General features: G+C 42.2%; 1 protein-coding gene across 1 annotated transcript in view; it reads left to right on the top strand.

The window, feature by feature from the left end:
* The window catches only part of PCNX4 (pecanex 4), a 269,881-nt gene that overhangs the window by 62,263 nt on the left and 190,153 nt on the right, over positions 1 to 17,465 (top strand). Inside the window, exon 9 of the mRNA XM_053697302.1 lies at positions 11,502 to 11,605. Coding sequence (XP_053553277.1) covers positions 11,502 to 11,605 — 104 coding nt within the window. The remainder of the gene's footprint in view (positions 1 to 11,501; positions 11,606 to 17,465) is intronic.

Raw genomic sequence — 17,465 nt, 5'->3', positions numbered from 1 at the left:
GCATCACTAGTCTCTGAGTTAGAGTTACTCTCTGAGGGTGAACTCTCTGAAGCAGGGAATGCTTTGCCCTTGACTGATCCTGATGTGGTTTCCTTCAGGTTTAAGCTTGAACACCTCCGTTTATTACTGAGAAAGGTGTTGGTTACTTGACAGAGAAATTGAGTAAGTTAGACAAATATTTAGAAGTTCCTTCTTACACAGATGTCTTTCCAGTTCCTAAAAGGACTTCAGAGATTTTTGCAAAGGATTGGGGAAGACCTGGTATTCCTTTTTCTCCTTCGCCTGTATTTAAAAAGGTGTATCCTATAGCCAACGCTATTGGGGATTCTTGGCAGACGGTCCCTAAAGTAGAGGGGGCTATTTCTACCCTGGCCAATCAAACTACTATTTCTATCGCGGATAGTTGTGCATTTAAAGACCCTATGGATAAGAAGTTAGAGGGTCTTCTTAAGAAAGTTTACGTCCACCAGGGATTTCTTTTACAACCGGCGGCCTGCATTGTTACTGTGACTAGTGCGGCTGCTTTCTGGTTTGATGCTCTAGAGGAGTCTCTTAAGACAGAGACTTCCTTGGAAGAGATACAGGATCGGATTAAAGCTCTTAAATTAGCTAATTTGTTTATTATGGATGCTTCTCTGCAGATTACTAAGTTGGCGGCTAAGAGTTTGGCCTTTGCCATCTTAGCACGTCGGGCTTTATGGTTAAAGTCTTGGTCTGCAGATGTGTCGTCCAAGTCTAAGCTTTTGGCTATTTCTTACAAGGGGAAGACCCTGTTCGGGCCTGACTTGAAGGAGATTATTTCTGACATTACGGGAGGCAAGGGCCATCTCCTCCCTCAGGATAAGAAGTCCAAACAGAGAGGGCGACAGAGTAATTTTCGTTCCTTTCAAAATTTCAAGGAAGCTCCCTCTTCCTCTTCCGCTAAACAGGAAGTGGATTATTCACAAAACAAGTCCACTTGGAGACCCGACCAGTCTTGGAACAAGGGTAAGCAATCCAAGAAGCCGGCTGCCACTTCCAAGTCGGCATTAAGGGTCGGCGCCCGATCCGGGACCGGATCTTGTAGGGGGCAGATTTTCTCTCTTTGTTCAGGCTTGGATAAGAGACGTTCAGGATCCCTGGACAATAGAAATTGTGTCTCAGGGGTATCAGTTGGAGTTCAAAAATTCCTCCCCCAGGGGAAGGTTTCTTCTTTCACGATTATCTGTAGACCAGATAGAGAGGCGTTCTTACGATGTGTAAGAGATCTCTCCTTCATGGGAGTAATATGTCCCGTTCCAATACAGGAACAGGGACAAGGGTTTTATTCAAATCTCTTTGTGGTTCCCAAAAAAGAGGGAACATTCCGACCTATTTTAGACCTCAAGAGTCTAAACAAGTCTCTCAGAGTTCCATCCTTCAAGATGGAAACTATTCGTACCATTCTTCCATTGATCCAGGAGGGTCAATTTATGACTACCGTGCATCTAAAGGATGCATATCTTCATGTTCCTATCCACAGAGATCATCGCAAGTCGGGAGTCAGTGGCTCAGTGCATGGAGGCAATTGGATTGATGGTAGCGGCAATGGACATCGTGCCGTTTGCTCGTTTTCATCTCGGACCTCTGCAACTAAGCATGCTCAGACAGTGGAATGGAGATTACACAAATTTGTCTCCTCCAATAAATTTGGATCAGGAGACAAGGGACTCATCTATCCCAGGGGACATGCTTCCGCAGACCCTCATTGGTGATAGTGACAACGGACGCTAGTCTGATAGAATGGGGAGCAGTCTGGAACTCCCTGAGGGCTCAGGGTGTATGGTCTCAATCAGAGTCTCTACTTCCCATCAACATCCTAGAGTTGCGAGCAATTTTCAATACACTTCAGGCTTGTCCTCAGTTGGCTTCGGCCAAGTTCATCAGATACCAGTCGGACAACATTACAACTGTTGCTTACATCAATCATCAGGGAGGAACAAGGAGTTCCTTAGCGATGACAGAAGTAGCCAAGATAATTCAGTGGCCGGAGGCTCACTCTTGTTATCTGTCGGCAATCCACATTCCAGGAGTGGAAAACTGGAAGGCGGATTTTCTGAGCAGATAGACTTTTCATCCGGGGGAATGGGAACTCCATCCAGAGGTATTTGCCAATCTGTTTCTCAGATGGGGCAGGCCGGAGTTTGATCTTATGGCATCTCGTCAGAATGCAAAGCTTCCGAGATACGGGTCCAGATCCAGAGATCCCCAGGCCGAACTGATAGATGCCTTGGCAGTGCCTTGGTCGTTCAACCTAGCTTATGTGTTCCCTCCATTTGCTCTCCTTCCCCGGGTGATTGCTCGAGTCAAACAGGAGAGGGCTTCGTGATCCGCATTGCTCCTGCGTGGCCTCGCAGGACTTGGTATGCTGATCTGGTGGAAATGTCATGTCAACCACCATGGAAACTTCCATTGAGGGAAGACCTCATTCAGGGACCCTTCCATCATCCGAATCTAATTTCTCTGCAGCTAACTGCTTGGAGATTGAACGCTTGATTTTATCTAAGCGAGGGTTCTCTGATTTGGTCATTGATTCAGGCACGTAAGCCTGTTACCAGAAAGATTTACCCTAAGATATGGCGTAAATATCTTTATTGGTGCGAATCCAAGGGCTACTCATGGAGTAGGGTTAGGATTCCCAGGATTTTATCTTTTCTCCAAGAAGGATTGGAGAAAGGGTTGGAAGCAAGTTCCTTAAAGGGACAGATTTCTGCTTTGTCTATTTTGCTACACAAGCATCTGGCAGATGTTCCAGATGTTCAATCTTTTTGTCAGGCTCTGACTAGAATCAGGCCTGTGTTTAGACCTATTTCTCCTCCTTGGAGTTTGAATTTAGTTCTTAATGTTCTTCAAGGGGTTCCGTTTAAACCTATGCATTCCATAGATATTAAGTTGATATCTTGGAAAGTTTTATTTTTGGTGGCTATTTCTCTTGTTAAGTGTATCCAGTCCATGGATCATCCATTACTTATGGGATATTAACTCCTCCCCAACAGGAAGTGCAAGAGGATTCACCCAGCAGAGCTGCTATATAGCTCCTCCCCTAACTGCCATTACCAGTCATTCTCTTGCACCCAACGAATAGATAGGATGTGTGAGAGGACTGTGGTGATTATACTTAGTTTCATACCTTCAATCAAAAGTTTGTTATTTTATAATAGCACCGGAGTGTGTTATTCCTTCTCTGGTAGAATTTGAAGAAGAATCTACCTGAGTTTTTCTATGATTTTAGCCGGAGTAGTTAAGATCATATTGCTGTTTCTCGGCCATCTGAGGAGAGGTAAACTTCAGATCAGGGGACAGCGGGCAGATTAATCTGCAAAGAGGTATGTAGCAGCTTATTATTTTCTGACAATGGAATTGATGAGAAAATTCTGCCATACCGATATAATGTAAACTCAGCCTTAAATGCAGTAGCAGCAACTGGTATCAGGCTGTCATGTATGTATATTTTACACTTCAGTATTCTGGGGAATGGCACTTCACTGGAATTATACTGTATGCATAAAACTTTAGCCTAATTTGCAGGGACTAGCAACAGGCTTTTTAATAACACTCAATTTATTAATGTTAAATGTTTTTTGCTGGCATGTAAAATCGTTTAATTTTCTGAGGTACTGGGTGAAAAAATGTTTTGGGCACTATTTTTTTCCACTTGGCAGTCGTTTTATTTAATTTATGACAGTTTACTGATCTCTCTCACTGTTATGTGTGAGGGGGAGGGGCCTTTTTTTGGTGCTTTTGCTACGCATCAAAAAATTCAGTCAGAAGTTTATTGTCTTCCCTGCATGATCCGGTTCATCTCTACAGAACTCAGGGGTCTTCAAAACTTGTTTTGAGGGAGGTAATCACTCACAGCAGAGCTGTGAGATTGTAGTTGACTGTGATAAAAAAAAAACGTTTATTTCTGTATTTTTTTTTTTTTTTTTTTGCTATCAGGGTTAGTTATCCTTTGCTAATGGGAGCAATCCTTTGCTAAAATTGTGTTTTTTACAAAGATTTGATGCTATAACTTTTCAGTTTATTAATTTTCAACTGTCATAACTTTTTCTGTGCTTCTTATAGGCACAGTACGTTTTCATATTATAGTAAATTACTTGAAAAGTATTTCCAAGTTGCTAGTTTATTTGCTAGTGTGTTAAACATGTCTGATTCAGAGGAAGATATCTGTGCTATATGTGCTAAAGCCAAAGTGGAGCCCAATAGAAATTTATGTACTAACTGTATTGATGCTACTTTAAATAAAAGTCAATCTGTACAAATTGAACATATTTCACCAAACAACGAGGGGAGAGTTATGCCGACTAACTCGCCTCACGTGTCAGTACCTGCATCTCCCGCTCGGGAGGTGCGTGATATTGTAGCGCCGAGTACATCTGGGCGGCCATTACAAATCACATTACAGGATATGGCTACTGTTATGACTGAAGTTTTGGCTAAATTACCAGAACTAAGAGGTAAGCGTGATCACTCTGGGGTGAGAACCGAGTGCGCTGATAATATTAGGGCCATGTCAGACACTGCGTCACAATTTGCAGAACATGAGGACGGAGAGCTTCATTCTGCAGGTGACGGTTCTGATCCAAACAAACTGGATTCAGATATTTCAAATTTTAAATTTAAGCTGGAAAACCTCCGTGTATTACTAGGGGAGGTGTTAGCGGCTCTGAATGATTGTAACACAGTTGCAATACCAGAGAAAATGTGTAGGTTGGATAAATATTTTGCGGTACCGGCGAGTACTGACGTTTTTCCTATACCTAAGAGACTTACTGAAATTGTTACTAAGGAGTGGGATAGACCCGGTGTGCCGTTCTCACCCCCTCCGATATTTAGAAAGATGTTTCCAATAGACGCCACCACACGGGACTTATGGCAAACGGTCCCTAAGGTGGAGGGAGCAGTTTCTACTTTAGCTAAGCGTACCACTATCCCGGTGGAGGATAGCTGTGCCTTTTCAGATCCAATGGATAAAAAGTTAGAGGGTTACCTTAAGAAAATGTTTTGTTCAACAAGGTTTTATATTGCAACCTCTTGCATGCATTGCGCCTGTCACGGCTGCAGCAGCATTTTGGTTTGAGTCTCTGGAAGAGACACTTGAATCAGCTCCATTAGATGAGATTACACACAAGCTTAAAGCCCTTAAGTTAGCTAACTCATTTATTTCAGATGCCGTAGTACATTTAACTAAACTTACGGCTAAGAATTCCGGATTCGCCATTCAGGCACGCAGAGCACTGTGGCTAAAATCCTGGTCAGCTGACGTTACTTCTAAATCTAAATTGCTTAATATACCTTTCAAAGGGCAGACCTTATTCGGGCCCGGGTTGAAAGAAATTATCGCTGACATTACAGGAGGTAAAGGCCATGCCCTGCCTCAAGACAGAGCCAAACCTAAGGCTAGACAGTCTAATTTTCGTTCCTTTCGTAATTTCAAAGCAGGAGCAGCATCAACTTCCTCTGCACCAAAACAGGAAGGAGCTGTTGCTCGCTACAGACAAGGCTGGAGACCTAACCAGTCCTGGAACAAGGGCAAGCAGGCCAGGAAACCTGCTGCTGCCCCTAAGACAGCATGAATCGTGGGCCCCCGATCCGGGAACGGATCTAGTGGGGGGCAGACTTTCTCTCTTCGCCCAGGCTTGGGCAAGAGATGTCCAGGATCCCTGGGCGTTAGAGATCATATCTCAGTGATACCTTCTAGACTTCAAATTCTCTCCCCCAAGAGGGAGATTTCATCTGTCAAGGTTGTCAACAAACCAAATAAAGAAAGAGGCGTTTCTACGCTGCGTACAAGATCTTTTATTAATGGGAGTGATCCATCCGGTTCCGCGGTCGGAACAAGGACAAGGGTTTTACTCAAATCTGTTTGTGGTTCCCAAAAAAGAGGGAACTTTCAGGCCAATCTTGGATTTAAAGATCCTAAACAAATTCCTAAGAGTTCCATCGTTCAAAATGGAAACTATTCGGACAATTTTACCCATGATCCAAAAGGGTCAGTACATGACCACAGTGGATTTAAAGGATGCTTACCTTCACATACCGATTCACAAAGATCATTACCGGTATCTAAAGTTTGCCTTTCTAGACAGGCATTACCAGTTTGTAGCTCTTCCATTCGGATTGGCTACGGCTCCGAGAATCTTCACAAAGGTTCTGGGTGCTCTTCTGGCGGTACTAAGACCGCAAGGAATTGCGGTAGCTCCGTACCTAGACGACATTCTGATACAAGCTTCAAGCTTTCAAACTGCCAAGTCTCATACAGAGTTAGTACTGGCATTTCTAAGGTCGCATGGATGGAAGGTGAACGAAAAGAAGAGTTCTCTCTTTCCACTCACAAGAGTTCCCTTCTTGGGGACTCTTATAGATTCTGTAGAAATGAAGATTTACCTGACAGAAGACAGGTTAACAAAGCTTCAAAATGCATGCCGTGTCCTTCATTCCATTCAACACCCGTCAGTAGCTCAATGCATGGAGGTGATCGGCTTAATGGTAGCAGCAATGGACATAGTACCCTTTGCACGTCTACATCTCAGACCGCTGCAATTGTGCATGCTAAGTCAGTGGAATGGGGATTACTCAGACTTGTCCCCTACTCTGAATCTGGATCAAGAGACCAGAAATTCTCTTCTATGGTGGCTTTCTCGGCCACATCTGTCCAGGGGGATGCCATTCAGTTGGCCGGACTGGACAATTGTAACAACAGACGCCAGCCTACTAGGTTGGGGCGCTGTCTGGAATTCTCTGAAGGCTCAGGGACAATGGAATCAGGAGGTGAGTCTCCTACCAATAAACATTCTGGAATTGAGAGCAGTTCTCAATGCCCTTCTGGCTTGGCCCCAGTTAACAACTCGGGGGTTCATCAGGTTTCAGTCGGACAACATCACGACTGTAGCTTACATCAACCATCAGGGAGGGACAAGAAGCTCCCTAGCAATGATGGAAGTATCAAAGATAATTCGCTGGGCAGAGTCTCACTCTTGCCACCTGTCAGCAATCCACATCCCGGGAGTGAAAAACTGGGAGGCGGATTTCTTAAGTCGTCAGACTTTTCATCTGGGGGAGTGGGAACTTCATCCGGAGGTCTTTGCCCAAATACTTCGACGTTGGGGCAAACCAGAGATAGATCTCATGGCGTCTCGACAGAACGCCAAGCTTCCTCGTTACGGGTCCAGATCCAGGGATCCGGGAGCGGTTCTGATAGATGCTTTGACAGCACCTTGGACCTTCGGGATGGCTTATGTGTTTCCACCCTTCCCGATGCTTCCTCGATTGATTGCCAGAATCAAACAGGAGAGAGCATCAGTGATTCTAATAGCGCCTGCATGGCCACGCAGGACTTGGTATGCAGATCTAGTGGACATGTCATCCTGTCCACCTTGGTCGCTACCTCTGAAACAGGACCTTCTGATCCAGGGTCCCTTCAAACATCAAAATCTAATTTCTCTGAAGCTGACTGCTTGGAAATTGAACGCTTGATTTTATCAAAACGTGGTTTTTCTGAGTCAGTTATTGATACCTTAATACAGGCTAGGAAGCCTGTTACCAGAAAGATTTACCATAAGATATGGCGCAAATACTTATATTGGTGCGAATCCAAGAGTTACTCATGGAGTAAGGTTAGGATTCCGAGGATATTGTCTTTTCTACAAGAAGGTTTAGAAAAGGGTTTATCCGCTAGTTCCTTAAAGGGACAGATTTCAGCTCTGTCCATTCTTTTACACAAACGTCTGTCAGAAGTTCCGGACGTTCAAGCTTTTTGTCAGGCTTTAGCTAGGATCAAGCCTGTGTTTAAAACTGTTGCTCCACCATGGAGTTTGAACTTAGTTCTTAATGTTTTACAGGGGGTTCCGTTTGAACCCCTTCATTCCATTGATATCAAGTTGTTATCTTGGAAAGTTCTGTTTTTAATGGCGATTTCCTCGGCTCGAAGAGTCTCTGAGTTATCTGCCTTACATTGTGATTCTCCTTATCTGATTTTTCATTCAGACAAGGTAGTTCTGCGACTAAACCTGGGTTCCTACCTAAGGTGGTCACTAACAGGAATATCAATCAAGAGATTGTGGTTCCATCTTTGTGTCCTAATCCTTCTTCGAAAAAGGAACGTCTGCTACACAATCTAGATGTAGTCCGTGCCCTGAAATTTTATCTACAGGCAACTAAGGATTTTCGACAAACGTCTTCCCTGTTTGTCGTTTATTCTGGTCAGAGGAGAGGTCAAAAAGCTTCGGCTACCTCTCTCTCCTTTTGGCTTCGTAGCATAATACGGTTAGCCTATGAGACTGCTGGACAGCAGCCTCCTGAAAGAATTACAGCACATTCTACTAGAGCTGTGGCTTCCACTTGGGCCTTTAAGAATGAGGCTTCTGTTGAACAGATTTGCAAGGCTGCAACTTGGTCTTCTCTTCATACTTTTTCCAAATTTTACAAATTTGACACTTTTGCTTCTTCGGAGGCTGTTTTTGGGAGAAAGGTTCTTCAGGCAGTGGTTCCTTCCGTATAAAGAGCCTGCCTGTCCCTCCCGTCATCCGTGTACTTTAGCTTTGGTATTGGTATCCCATAAGTAATGGATGATCCGTGGACTGGATACACTTAACAAGAGAAAACATAATTTATGCTTACCTGATAAATTTATTTCTCTTGTAGTGTATCCAGTCCACGGCCCGCCCTGTCACTTTAAGGCAGGTAATTTTTCCATTAAACTACAGTCACCACTGTACCCTATGGTTTTCCTTTCTCTGCATGTTTTCGGTCGAATGACTGGTAATGGCAGTTAGGGGAGGAGCTATATAGCAGCTCTGCTGGGTGAATCCTCTTGCACTTCCTGTTGGGGAGGAGTTAATATCCCATAAGTAATGGATGATCCGTGGACTGGATACACTACAAGAGAAATAAATTTATCAGGTAAGCATAAATTATGTTTTCTTCTGCTCGCAGAGCTTCTGAGCTTTCAGCATTACAATGTGATTCTCCTTATCTTATTTTTCATTCTGATAAGGTGGTGTTACGTACCAAACCTGGTTTCCTTTCTAAGGTTGTTTCTAATAAGAATATTAATCAGGAAATTGTTGTTCCTTCCTTGTGTCCTAATCCTTCTTCTAAGAAGTAGCGTCTGTTACATAATTTGGACGTGGTCCGTACCTTGAAGTTCTACTTACAGGCGACTAAGGATTTTCGTCAATCATCTTCCTTGTTTGTTGTTTTTTCAGGGAAACGCAGGGATCAGAAAGCTACGGCTACCTCTTTCTTTTTGGCTGAAGAGTATCATCCGTTCTGGACAGCAGCCTCCTGAACGAATTACGGCTCATTCCAATAGGGCTGTGGCTTCCTCATGGGCTTTCAAAAATGATGCTTCTGTTGAACAGATTTGCAAAGCTGCAACCTGGTCGTCTCTTCATACTTTTTCCAAATTCTACAAATTCGATACTTTTGGCTCATCTGAGGCTGTTTTTGGGAGGACAGTTCTTCAAGCAGTGGTGCCTTCTGTTTAGGTTCCCTGACTTGTCCCTCCCGTTTCATCCGTGTACTATAGCTTTGGTATTGTATCCCAAAAGTAAGGATGAAATCCGTGGACTCATCGTATCTTGTAAAAGAAAAGGAAATTTATTCTTACCTGATAAATTTGTTTCTTTTACGATACGATGAGTCCACGGCCCACCCTGTTTTTCTAAGACAGGTGTTTAATTTGTTACACTTCAGTCACCTCTGCACCTTGGCTTTTCCTTTCTCTTCCTAACTTCGGTCGAATGACTGGAGTGGGAGGGAAAGGAGGAGCTATATATACAGCTCTGCTGTGGTGCTCTTTGCCTCCTCCTGCTGACCAGGAGGCGATATCCCACAAGTAAGGATGAAATCCGTGGACTCATCGTATCGTAAAAGAAACAAATTTATCAGGTAAGAATAAATTTCCTTTTTTATTGTTACAAGAGAATCACTATAAACTACAGATGGTTAAGAAGCATTTTCTGTCCTTGATGACTGTTTTGCTGTGACTTTATTAGTTTGTTTGTGTTGCCACAGCACATGCAGGAAGTATTACAATCAGTCTGAAATGCCGCTCTCACATTACCAGCCATGTACTCTATGTAAGGAATGGTGACATTCCTGTATTATGTTACATGCTTCATCACAGTTGTACAAAAAAAAGTGTGCAGTTTGATTTACTTTTTTCAGTTTATTATATTGTGTAGTGTGAATATGGCTTTTCTTTCTTGTTGGTGATAAAAGTCAATTAAAATAAAGGGAAAGTAAATGTTAGACTAAAATGATGCGTAATAGATTAATTTGTCCTAAAAATAGGCTGTAAAAAAGAATCTTTTTTTTTTTTTTTATATATTATAATAATAAGTGCAATTTAGCTAACCAGATTACATGGTGTGTGGTAGGGACTGCGGCGCATGTGCAGTATTCAGGAAGCCCTCGGGTAAACTGTTGTTTAAAATCTATTAGGGCAAGTTCTCCCCTATAATTTAAAAAAAAAAAAAAAAGTGGAGGACAGAGGGACAAACAACTTCATACATTTGATGGTAAATTTAAATAAAATATTGTTATGTTTTTACGACAAATGATTATATTAAGCTTCAATTTATTCTTGTTTACTGCCCCTTTAAACACAGATAATTAATTTAATTAATTATAAATGATTCTTACAGTTAATTTTGTGTGTGGCGTGCGGTTGTGACAGCACATGAAGTCTAGTTTACCTTCTTTGTATCTTCTTCTTTCATTATATCACAACAACTTCCAGTGAGTTCATCCTCTGGTGTTGGCTAAAATGGAAAGTGCAGAAAAGAGAATGTTTGTCAATAAGGGCAAAGATGTACTGTAGGAGAGTGCATTTGTCCTCAAGGCAAAGAGAAACCAGTAGAGGGATTTAGGGAGGACGATCAATCTGGCAGATAAATGTAGCCACCAATCAGCAAGCGCTACCCAGGGTTCTCTAAACCAAAAATGGGCCGGTTCCTAAGCTTACATTCTTACTTTTTCAAATAAAGATACCAAGAGAACTGAAGAAAATTTGAGTAATAATAGGATTAAATTAGAAAGTTGCTTAATGTTGCCTGCTTTATATGAATCGTGAAAGAAAATAAATTGGGGTTCATATTTCTTTAAGACCTGTTCCTGAGCTGACCTCATTATGATCTCATGGAATTGAGATATTTTAATTGAAGGATATAAAGGAAAAAATGGAAATTTGATAATAGATTTGAATTTTTTGTGTTTTATTATTTTCAGATTAATCAGTTGTTTTTTTTTTGTTTTTGTTTTTCCATGCACCTTTAATACTAAGATCACCTGATGCCAAATTGAGTTCAGTGGATCATTGTCTGGTCTGCTGAAAAACAGTGTATGATTTGTATGGGATAACTCACAGAAAAGGCACTGAAAGGGGTTTAAATGGCTAAAGTGCAAAAGGGTTAAAGGTTATGGCTATTTTCAGGCCTATAAATGAAATGCTGCATAATGATCTGTAACTTATATTGTAGGTGTAGTCACACCAGGGTCACACTTCCTCTGCCGCTTTCAGGACCGGCTTATATGGTTACTGGTGCTTGAACGAGGCTATGCATATTGCTGCGTAAACATTAAGGTAAATTATGTGTTTGTATAAAGTACATAGTAAAAAAAATGTTATAGACTGAAAGTATGTATAGCTATATGTATTTCTCTTGTAAGGTGTATCCAGTCCACGGATCATCCATTACTTGTGGGATATTCTCCTTCCCAACAGGAAGCTGCAAGAGGATCACCCACAGCAGAGCTGTCTATATAGCTCCTCCCCTAACTGCCACTACCAGTCATTCTCTTGCAGCTCTCGACAACATAGGAAGTAGCTAGAGAGATGTGGTAAATTTATGTAGTTTATCTTCAATCAAAAGTTTATTATTTTCAAATGGTACCGGAGTTGTACTGTTTTAGCCTCAGGCAGAAAGTTGAAGAAGAGTCTGCCTGTGGTTTTTGATGATCTTAGCAGGTTGTAACTAAGATCCATTGCTGTTCTCACACATAACTGAAGAGATGAGGTAACTTCAGCTGGGGGAATGGCGTGCAGGGTCTCCTGCTATGAGGTATGTGCTGTTTAAATTTTTCTAGAGAAATAAATATGCTAGAAAATGCTGTTAATACCGGATTTATTTAAGGTAAGCCTGATTACAGTGATTTAATAACGACTAGTATCATGCTTGCTGTAAAAGGTAATATTCTTATTACTTTCTCACATTACTGAAAATAAGATAACGTTTGCTGGAAGTGTTTAAACGTTTTTTTTCTACATATTGGTGATAAAACTTTATTGGGGCCCAGTTTTTTCCACATGGCTGGCTAGATTTTGCCTAGGGATAGTTTTTTTTGGCCCTCTCACTGTGAGTACAGGTTGGGAGGGGCCTAATTTCAGGCCTAAATCGTGCAGTAGTTTTTGCAGCTTGACTTCCAGTTTCCCTGAAGGAGTCCCCTGAACACCTCTACAAAGGGTTTTTGTGCCTTCAAAAGTCGTTGTATGGGCAGGTAGGGCCACAGCAGAACTGTGGCAGTTTGTTGTGACTGTTAAAAAACGTTTATATCGGGGGGTTTTTATCCGGTTTTGAAACTAAGGGGTTAATCATCCATTTGCAAGTGGGTGCAATGCTCTGTTAGTCTATTATACACACTGTAAAAATGTCGTAAGATTTACTGCTTTTTATCACTGTTTTTCAATTTCTGATAAAAATTGTTTCTCTTAAAGGCACAGTACCGTTTTTATTTTTTGCTTGTTTACGTTTATCAAAGTGTTTTCCAAGCTTGCTGGTTTCATTGCTAGTCTGTTTAAACATTTCTGACATAGAGGAAACTCCTTGTTCATTATGTTTAGAAGCCATTGTGGAACCCCCTCTTAGAATGTGTACCAAATGTACTGATTTTACTTTAAGTTATAAAGATCATATTCTGTCTTTAAAAGATTTATCACCAGAGGAAATTGACAAGGGGGAAGTTATGCCGACTAACTCGACCCACGTGTCAGAACCTTTGACTCCCGCTCAAGGGACTCCCGCTCAAGTGGCGCCACAAGACATGGCGGCAGTTATGGATCATACCCTTACAGCGGTATTGTCCAAACTACCAGGGTTACAAGGAAAGCGAGACAACTCTGGGACTAGAAAAAATACAGAGCACTCTGACGCTTTAGTAGCTATGTATGATATCCCCTCACAATATTCAGAAGCTGAGGCAGGAGAGCTTCTTTCTGTGGGTGATTTTTCTGACTCAGGGAAGATGCTTCAACCTGATTCTGATATGTCTACATTTAAATTTAAGCTTGAACACCTCCGCGTGTTGCTCAGGGAGGTTTTAGCTACTCTGGATGACTGTGACACCATTATAGTGCCAGAGAAATTGTGTAGATTGGATAAATACTATTCAGTGCCTGTTTACACTGATGTTTTTCCAATACCTAAAAGGTTTTCAGAAATTATTACTAAGGAATGGGATAGACCAGGTGTACCGTTCTCTCCCCCTCCTATGTTTTAGAAAATGTTTCCAATAGATGACGCTACACGGGACTTATGGCAAACGGTCCCTAACGTGGAGGGAGCAGTTGCTACTCTAGCAAATGTACAACTATTCCTGTCGAGGACAGTTGTGCTTTCCTAGATCCAATGGATAAAAGTTAGAGGGTTACCTTAAGAAAATGTTTATTCAACAAGGTTTTATTCTCCAGCCTCTTGCATGCATTGCCCCGGTCACTGCTGCTGCGGCCTTCTGGTTTGAGTCTCTGAAGAGGCCTTACAGGTAGAAACTCCATTGGATGATATACTTGACAAGCTTAAAGCGCTTAAGCTAGCCCATTCATTTGTTTCTGACGCTGTTGTTCATTTAACCAAACTAACGGCTATGAACTCAGGTTTTGCTATACAGGCGCGTAGGGGCGCTATGGCTTAAATCCTGGTCAGCTGACGTTACTTCAAAGTCTAAGCTTCTCAACATTCCCTTCAAGGGGCAGACACTATTCAGGCCGGGACTGAAGGAGATCATTTCTGATATTACTGGAGGAAAAGGTCATGCCCTTCCTCAGGATAGGTCTAATAAATTAAGGACCAAACAAACTGATTTTCGTGCCTTTTGAAACTTTAAGACGAGCGCGGCATCAACCCCTTCTAATGCAAAACAAGAGGGAAATTTTGCCCACTCCAAGCCGGTCTGGAGACCTAACCAGGCCTGGAACAAAGGTAAGCAGGCCAAGAAGCCTGCTGTTGCCTCTAAGACAGCATGAAAGATCAGCCCCCGATCCGGTAACGGATCTCGTAGGGGGCAGACTTTCTCTCTTCGCCCAAGCTTGGGCAAGAGATGTCCAGGATCCCTGGGCGTTGGAAATTGTGTCCCAGGGATATCTTCTGGACTTCAAAGCTTCTTCCCCAAAAGGAAGATTTAACCTCTCACAATTATCTGCAGACCAGATAAAGAGAGAGGCATTCTTACATTGTGTTCAAGACCTCCTAGTTATGGGAGTGATCCACCCAGTTCCAAAGGAGGAACAGGGGCAAGGCTTCTATTCAAATCTCTTTGTGGTTCCCAAGAAAGAGGGAACCTTCAGACCAATCTTAGATCTCAAGATCCTAAACAAATTTCTCAGGGTCCCATCTTTCAAGATGGAGACTATTCGAACCATCCTACCTATGATCCAGGAGGGTCAATACATGACTACCGTGGACTTAAAGGATGCTTATCTTCACATTCCGATACACAAAGATCATCATCGGTTTCTCAGGTTCGCCTTCGTAGACAGGCATTACTAGTTTGTGGCTCTTCCCTTTGGGTTAGCTACGGCACCAAGAATCTTTACGAAGGTTCTGGGGTCACTTCTGGCGGTCCTAAGGCCGTGGGGCATAGCAGTAGCCCCTTACTTAGACGACATTCTGATACAGGCGTCTAATTTCCAAATTGCCAAGTCCCATACGGACATTGTTCTGGCATTCCTGAGGTCTCATGGGTGGAAAGTGAACGAAAAGAAGAGTTCTCTATCCCCTCTCACAAGAGTTTCCTTCCTGGGAACTCTGATAGATTCTGTAGAAATGAAGATTTACCTGACAGAGGCCAGGTTGTCAAAACTTCTAAATTCCTGCCGTGTTCTTTATTATACTTCTCGCCCTTCGGTGGCTCAGTGTATGGAAGTAATCGGCTTAATGGTAGCGGCAATGGACCTAGTTCCGTTTGCCCGCCTACATCTCAGACCGCTGCAACTCTGCAGGCTCAGTCAGTGGAATGGGGATTACACAGATTTGTCCGCTCTACTAAATCTGGATCAAGAGACCAGGGAATCTCTTCTCTGGTGGCTATCTCGGGTCCATCTGTCCAAAGGTATGACCTTCCGCAGGCCAGATTGGACAATAGTAACAACAGATGCCAGCCTTCTGGGCTGGGGTGCAGTCTGGAACTCTCTGAAAGCTCAGGGGTCGTGGACTCAGGAGGAGGCACTCCTTCCAATAAACATTCTGGAACTAAGAGCGATATTCAATGCTCTTCAGGCCAGTGATGTGCAGTCACTAGAGGCAGGTGAGGCAGTGCTTCACCTCTCATATGGGCAAAAATATATTTTTTTTTATTGGCTTTAAAAAAAAATTGTAAATTTTTTCCCCCAGCATTTTTTTTTCTCACAGCTATATGTTGTGCAATGAAGAGGCACAATCAGGTCTGCCCACCATTACACAACATGCTGCGCCATCTACTGGATGCAAGTGGTTAAGATCATTGCATGGCTCATTAACTGCTTATTTGAGGCAGTCCTATTTGGGCTGAACCAATCCAGTGAGAGGCATTAGTAAGTGGAACATAGGGTTGGGGCTGGATGTTAAATCATATAAAAGAAAACAAAAACGCAAAAAAACAACTTTCATATATTTTGTTGCTGTCCTGTGAACCTGCTAGCTTTGCTAAAGTGAAAAAGAGAGTTCTGTTCTTCCCCTCTAAGTGCAGTGGAATGTGCCACTGTCACTTCCTGAATCCTTACAGAGCAGGAGAGAGGCACAGAGAGCAGTGTTTCACCCACATCTTATTAAAGTAAGATTTTACTGAAAGATTCTGTTAGTTAAAATGATAATTTAATGAATGTGGTTTAGTGTTTGTTTACTCTTTTATAGCAGGGTCGTTTTTGTATTTTGTTTACTCAAACTTTACACCCACTAACTTAGCAGCTTGCCTCTGTACTTCACACTAAATTATAGACTAATTTTCTGAACTCTCTGTAGCTCTGCTGTTTTATTACTTTAAAATGCAGTGGTCCCCCCCCCTTGTGTGTGTGTGTCTCTCTCTCTATCCATCTCTCTCCTTATGTGTTGTTCTCCCCCATGATCTCTTTCTCTCTCTGTCTCTCTTCCTCCCCCTCTGACTCTCATCCCTTATGTAATGAAAGAATCTATAAGCATAATTTGCAGCATTAAAGTAAAATGTATGTTTCTCTTGTTAAGTGTAGTCAGTCCACGGGTCATCCATTACTTATGGAATATATCTCTTCCTAACAGGAAGCTGCAAGAGGATCACCCAGCAGAGCTTGCTACATAGCTCCTCCCCTCACATGTCATATTCAGTCATTCTCTTGCAGCCTAACTAGATAGGTCGCTGTGAGAGGTCTGTGGTGTTTTTTAACTTAGTTTATTTCTACAATCAAAAGTTTGTTATTTTAAATGGCACCGGAGTGTGCTGTTTATTCTCAGGCAGCATTAGAAGAAGAATCTGCCTGCGTTTTCTATGATCTTAGCAGACGTAACTAAGATCCACTGGCTGTTCTCATCTGAGGAGTGAGGTAACTTCAGAGAAGGGGAATAGCATGCAGGGCCCCCCTGCAAATGAGGTATGTGCAGTAATTATTTTTCTGAGGAATGGAATTGACTGAGAAAATACTGCTGATACCAATGTAAAGTAAGTTCAGCCTTAAATGCAGTGATAGCGACTGGTATTAGGCTGATGAGTGTGTGTACACTGAATGCATTTTTCTAAGGAATGGAATTGACTCTGAAAATACTGTTAATACTGAAATAATGTATGAGCCTTAACTGCAGTAAAAGCGACTGGTAGCAGGCTTATTAATAACAATTCATAACTTTTCAAATGTATATTTAAAACGTTTACTGGCATGTTAATCGTTTTTTGTGAGGTACTTGGTGATAAAACTTATTGGGGCATGATTTTTACCACATGGCCATCTTTGTTTTCTGCATAGAAACAGTTTTCTGAGCTTCCCCGCTGTTGTAATATGAGTGGGAGGGGCCTATTTTAGCGCTTTTTTGCGCAGTAAAAATTCAGTCACAATCTGTCTACTTCATCCTCCATGATCCAGATCGTCTCTAGAGAGCTCAGGGGTCTTCAAAATTCATTTTGAGGGAGGTAATCAGTCACAGAGACCTGTGACAGTGTGTTTTGACTGTGAGAAAAACGTTAATTATTAAATTGTTAATCCGTTTTTGGGTATTAAGGGGTTAATC

The sequence above is a fragment of the Bombina bombina genome, chromosome 1 (assembly GCF_027579735.1).
Source record: "Bombina bombina isolate aBomBom1 chromosome 1, aBomBom1.pri, whole genome shotgun sequence".
Classification (NCBI taxonomy): Eukaryota; Metazoa; Chordata; class Amphibia; order Anura; family Bombinatoridae; genus Bombina; species Bombina bombina.
Note: the sequence above shows the minus strand (reverse complement) of the source record. Positions and strands in the feature narration are given on the sequence as shown.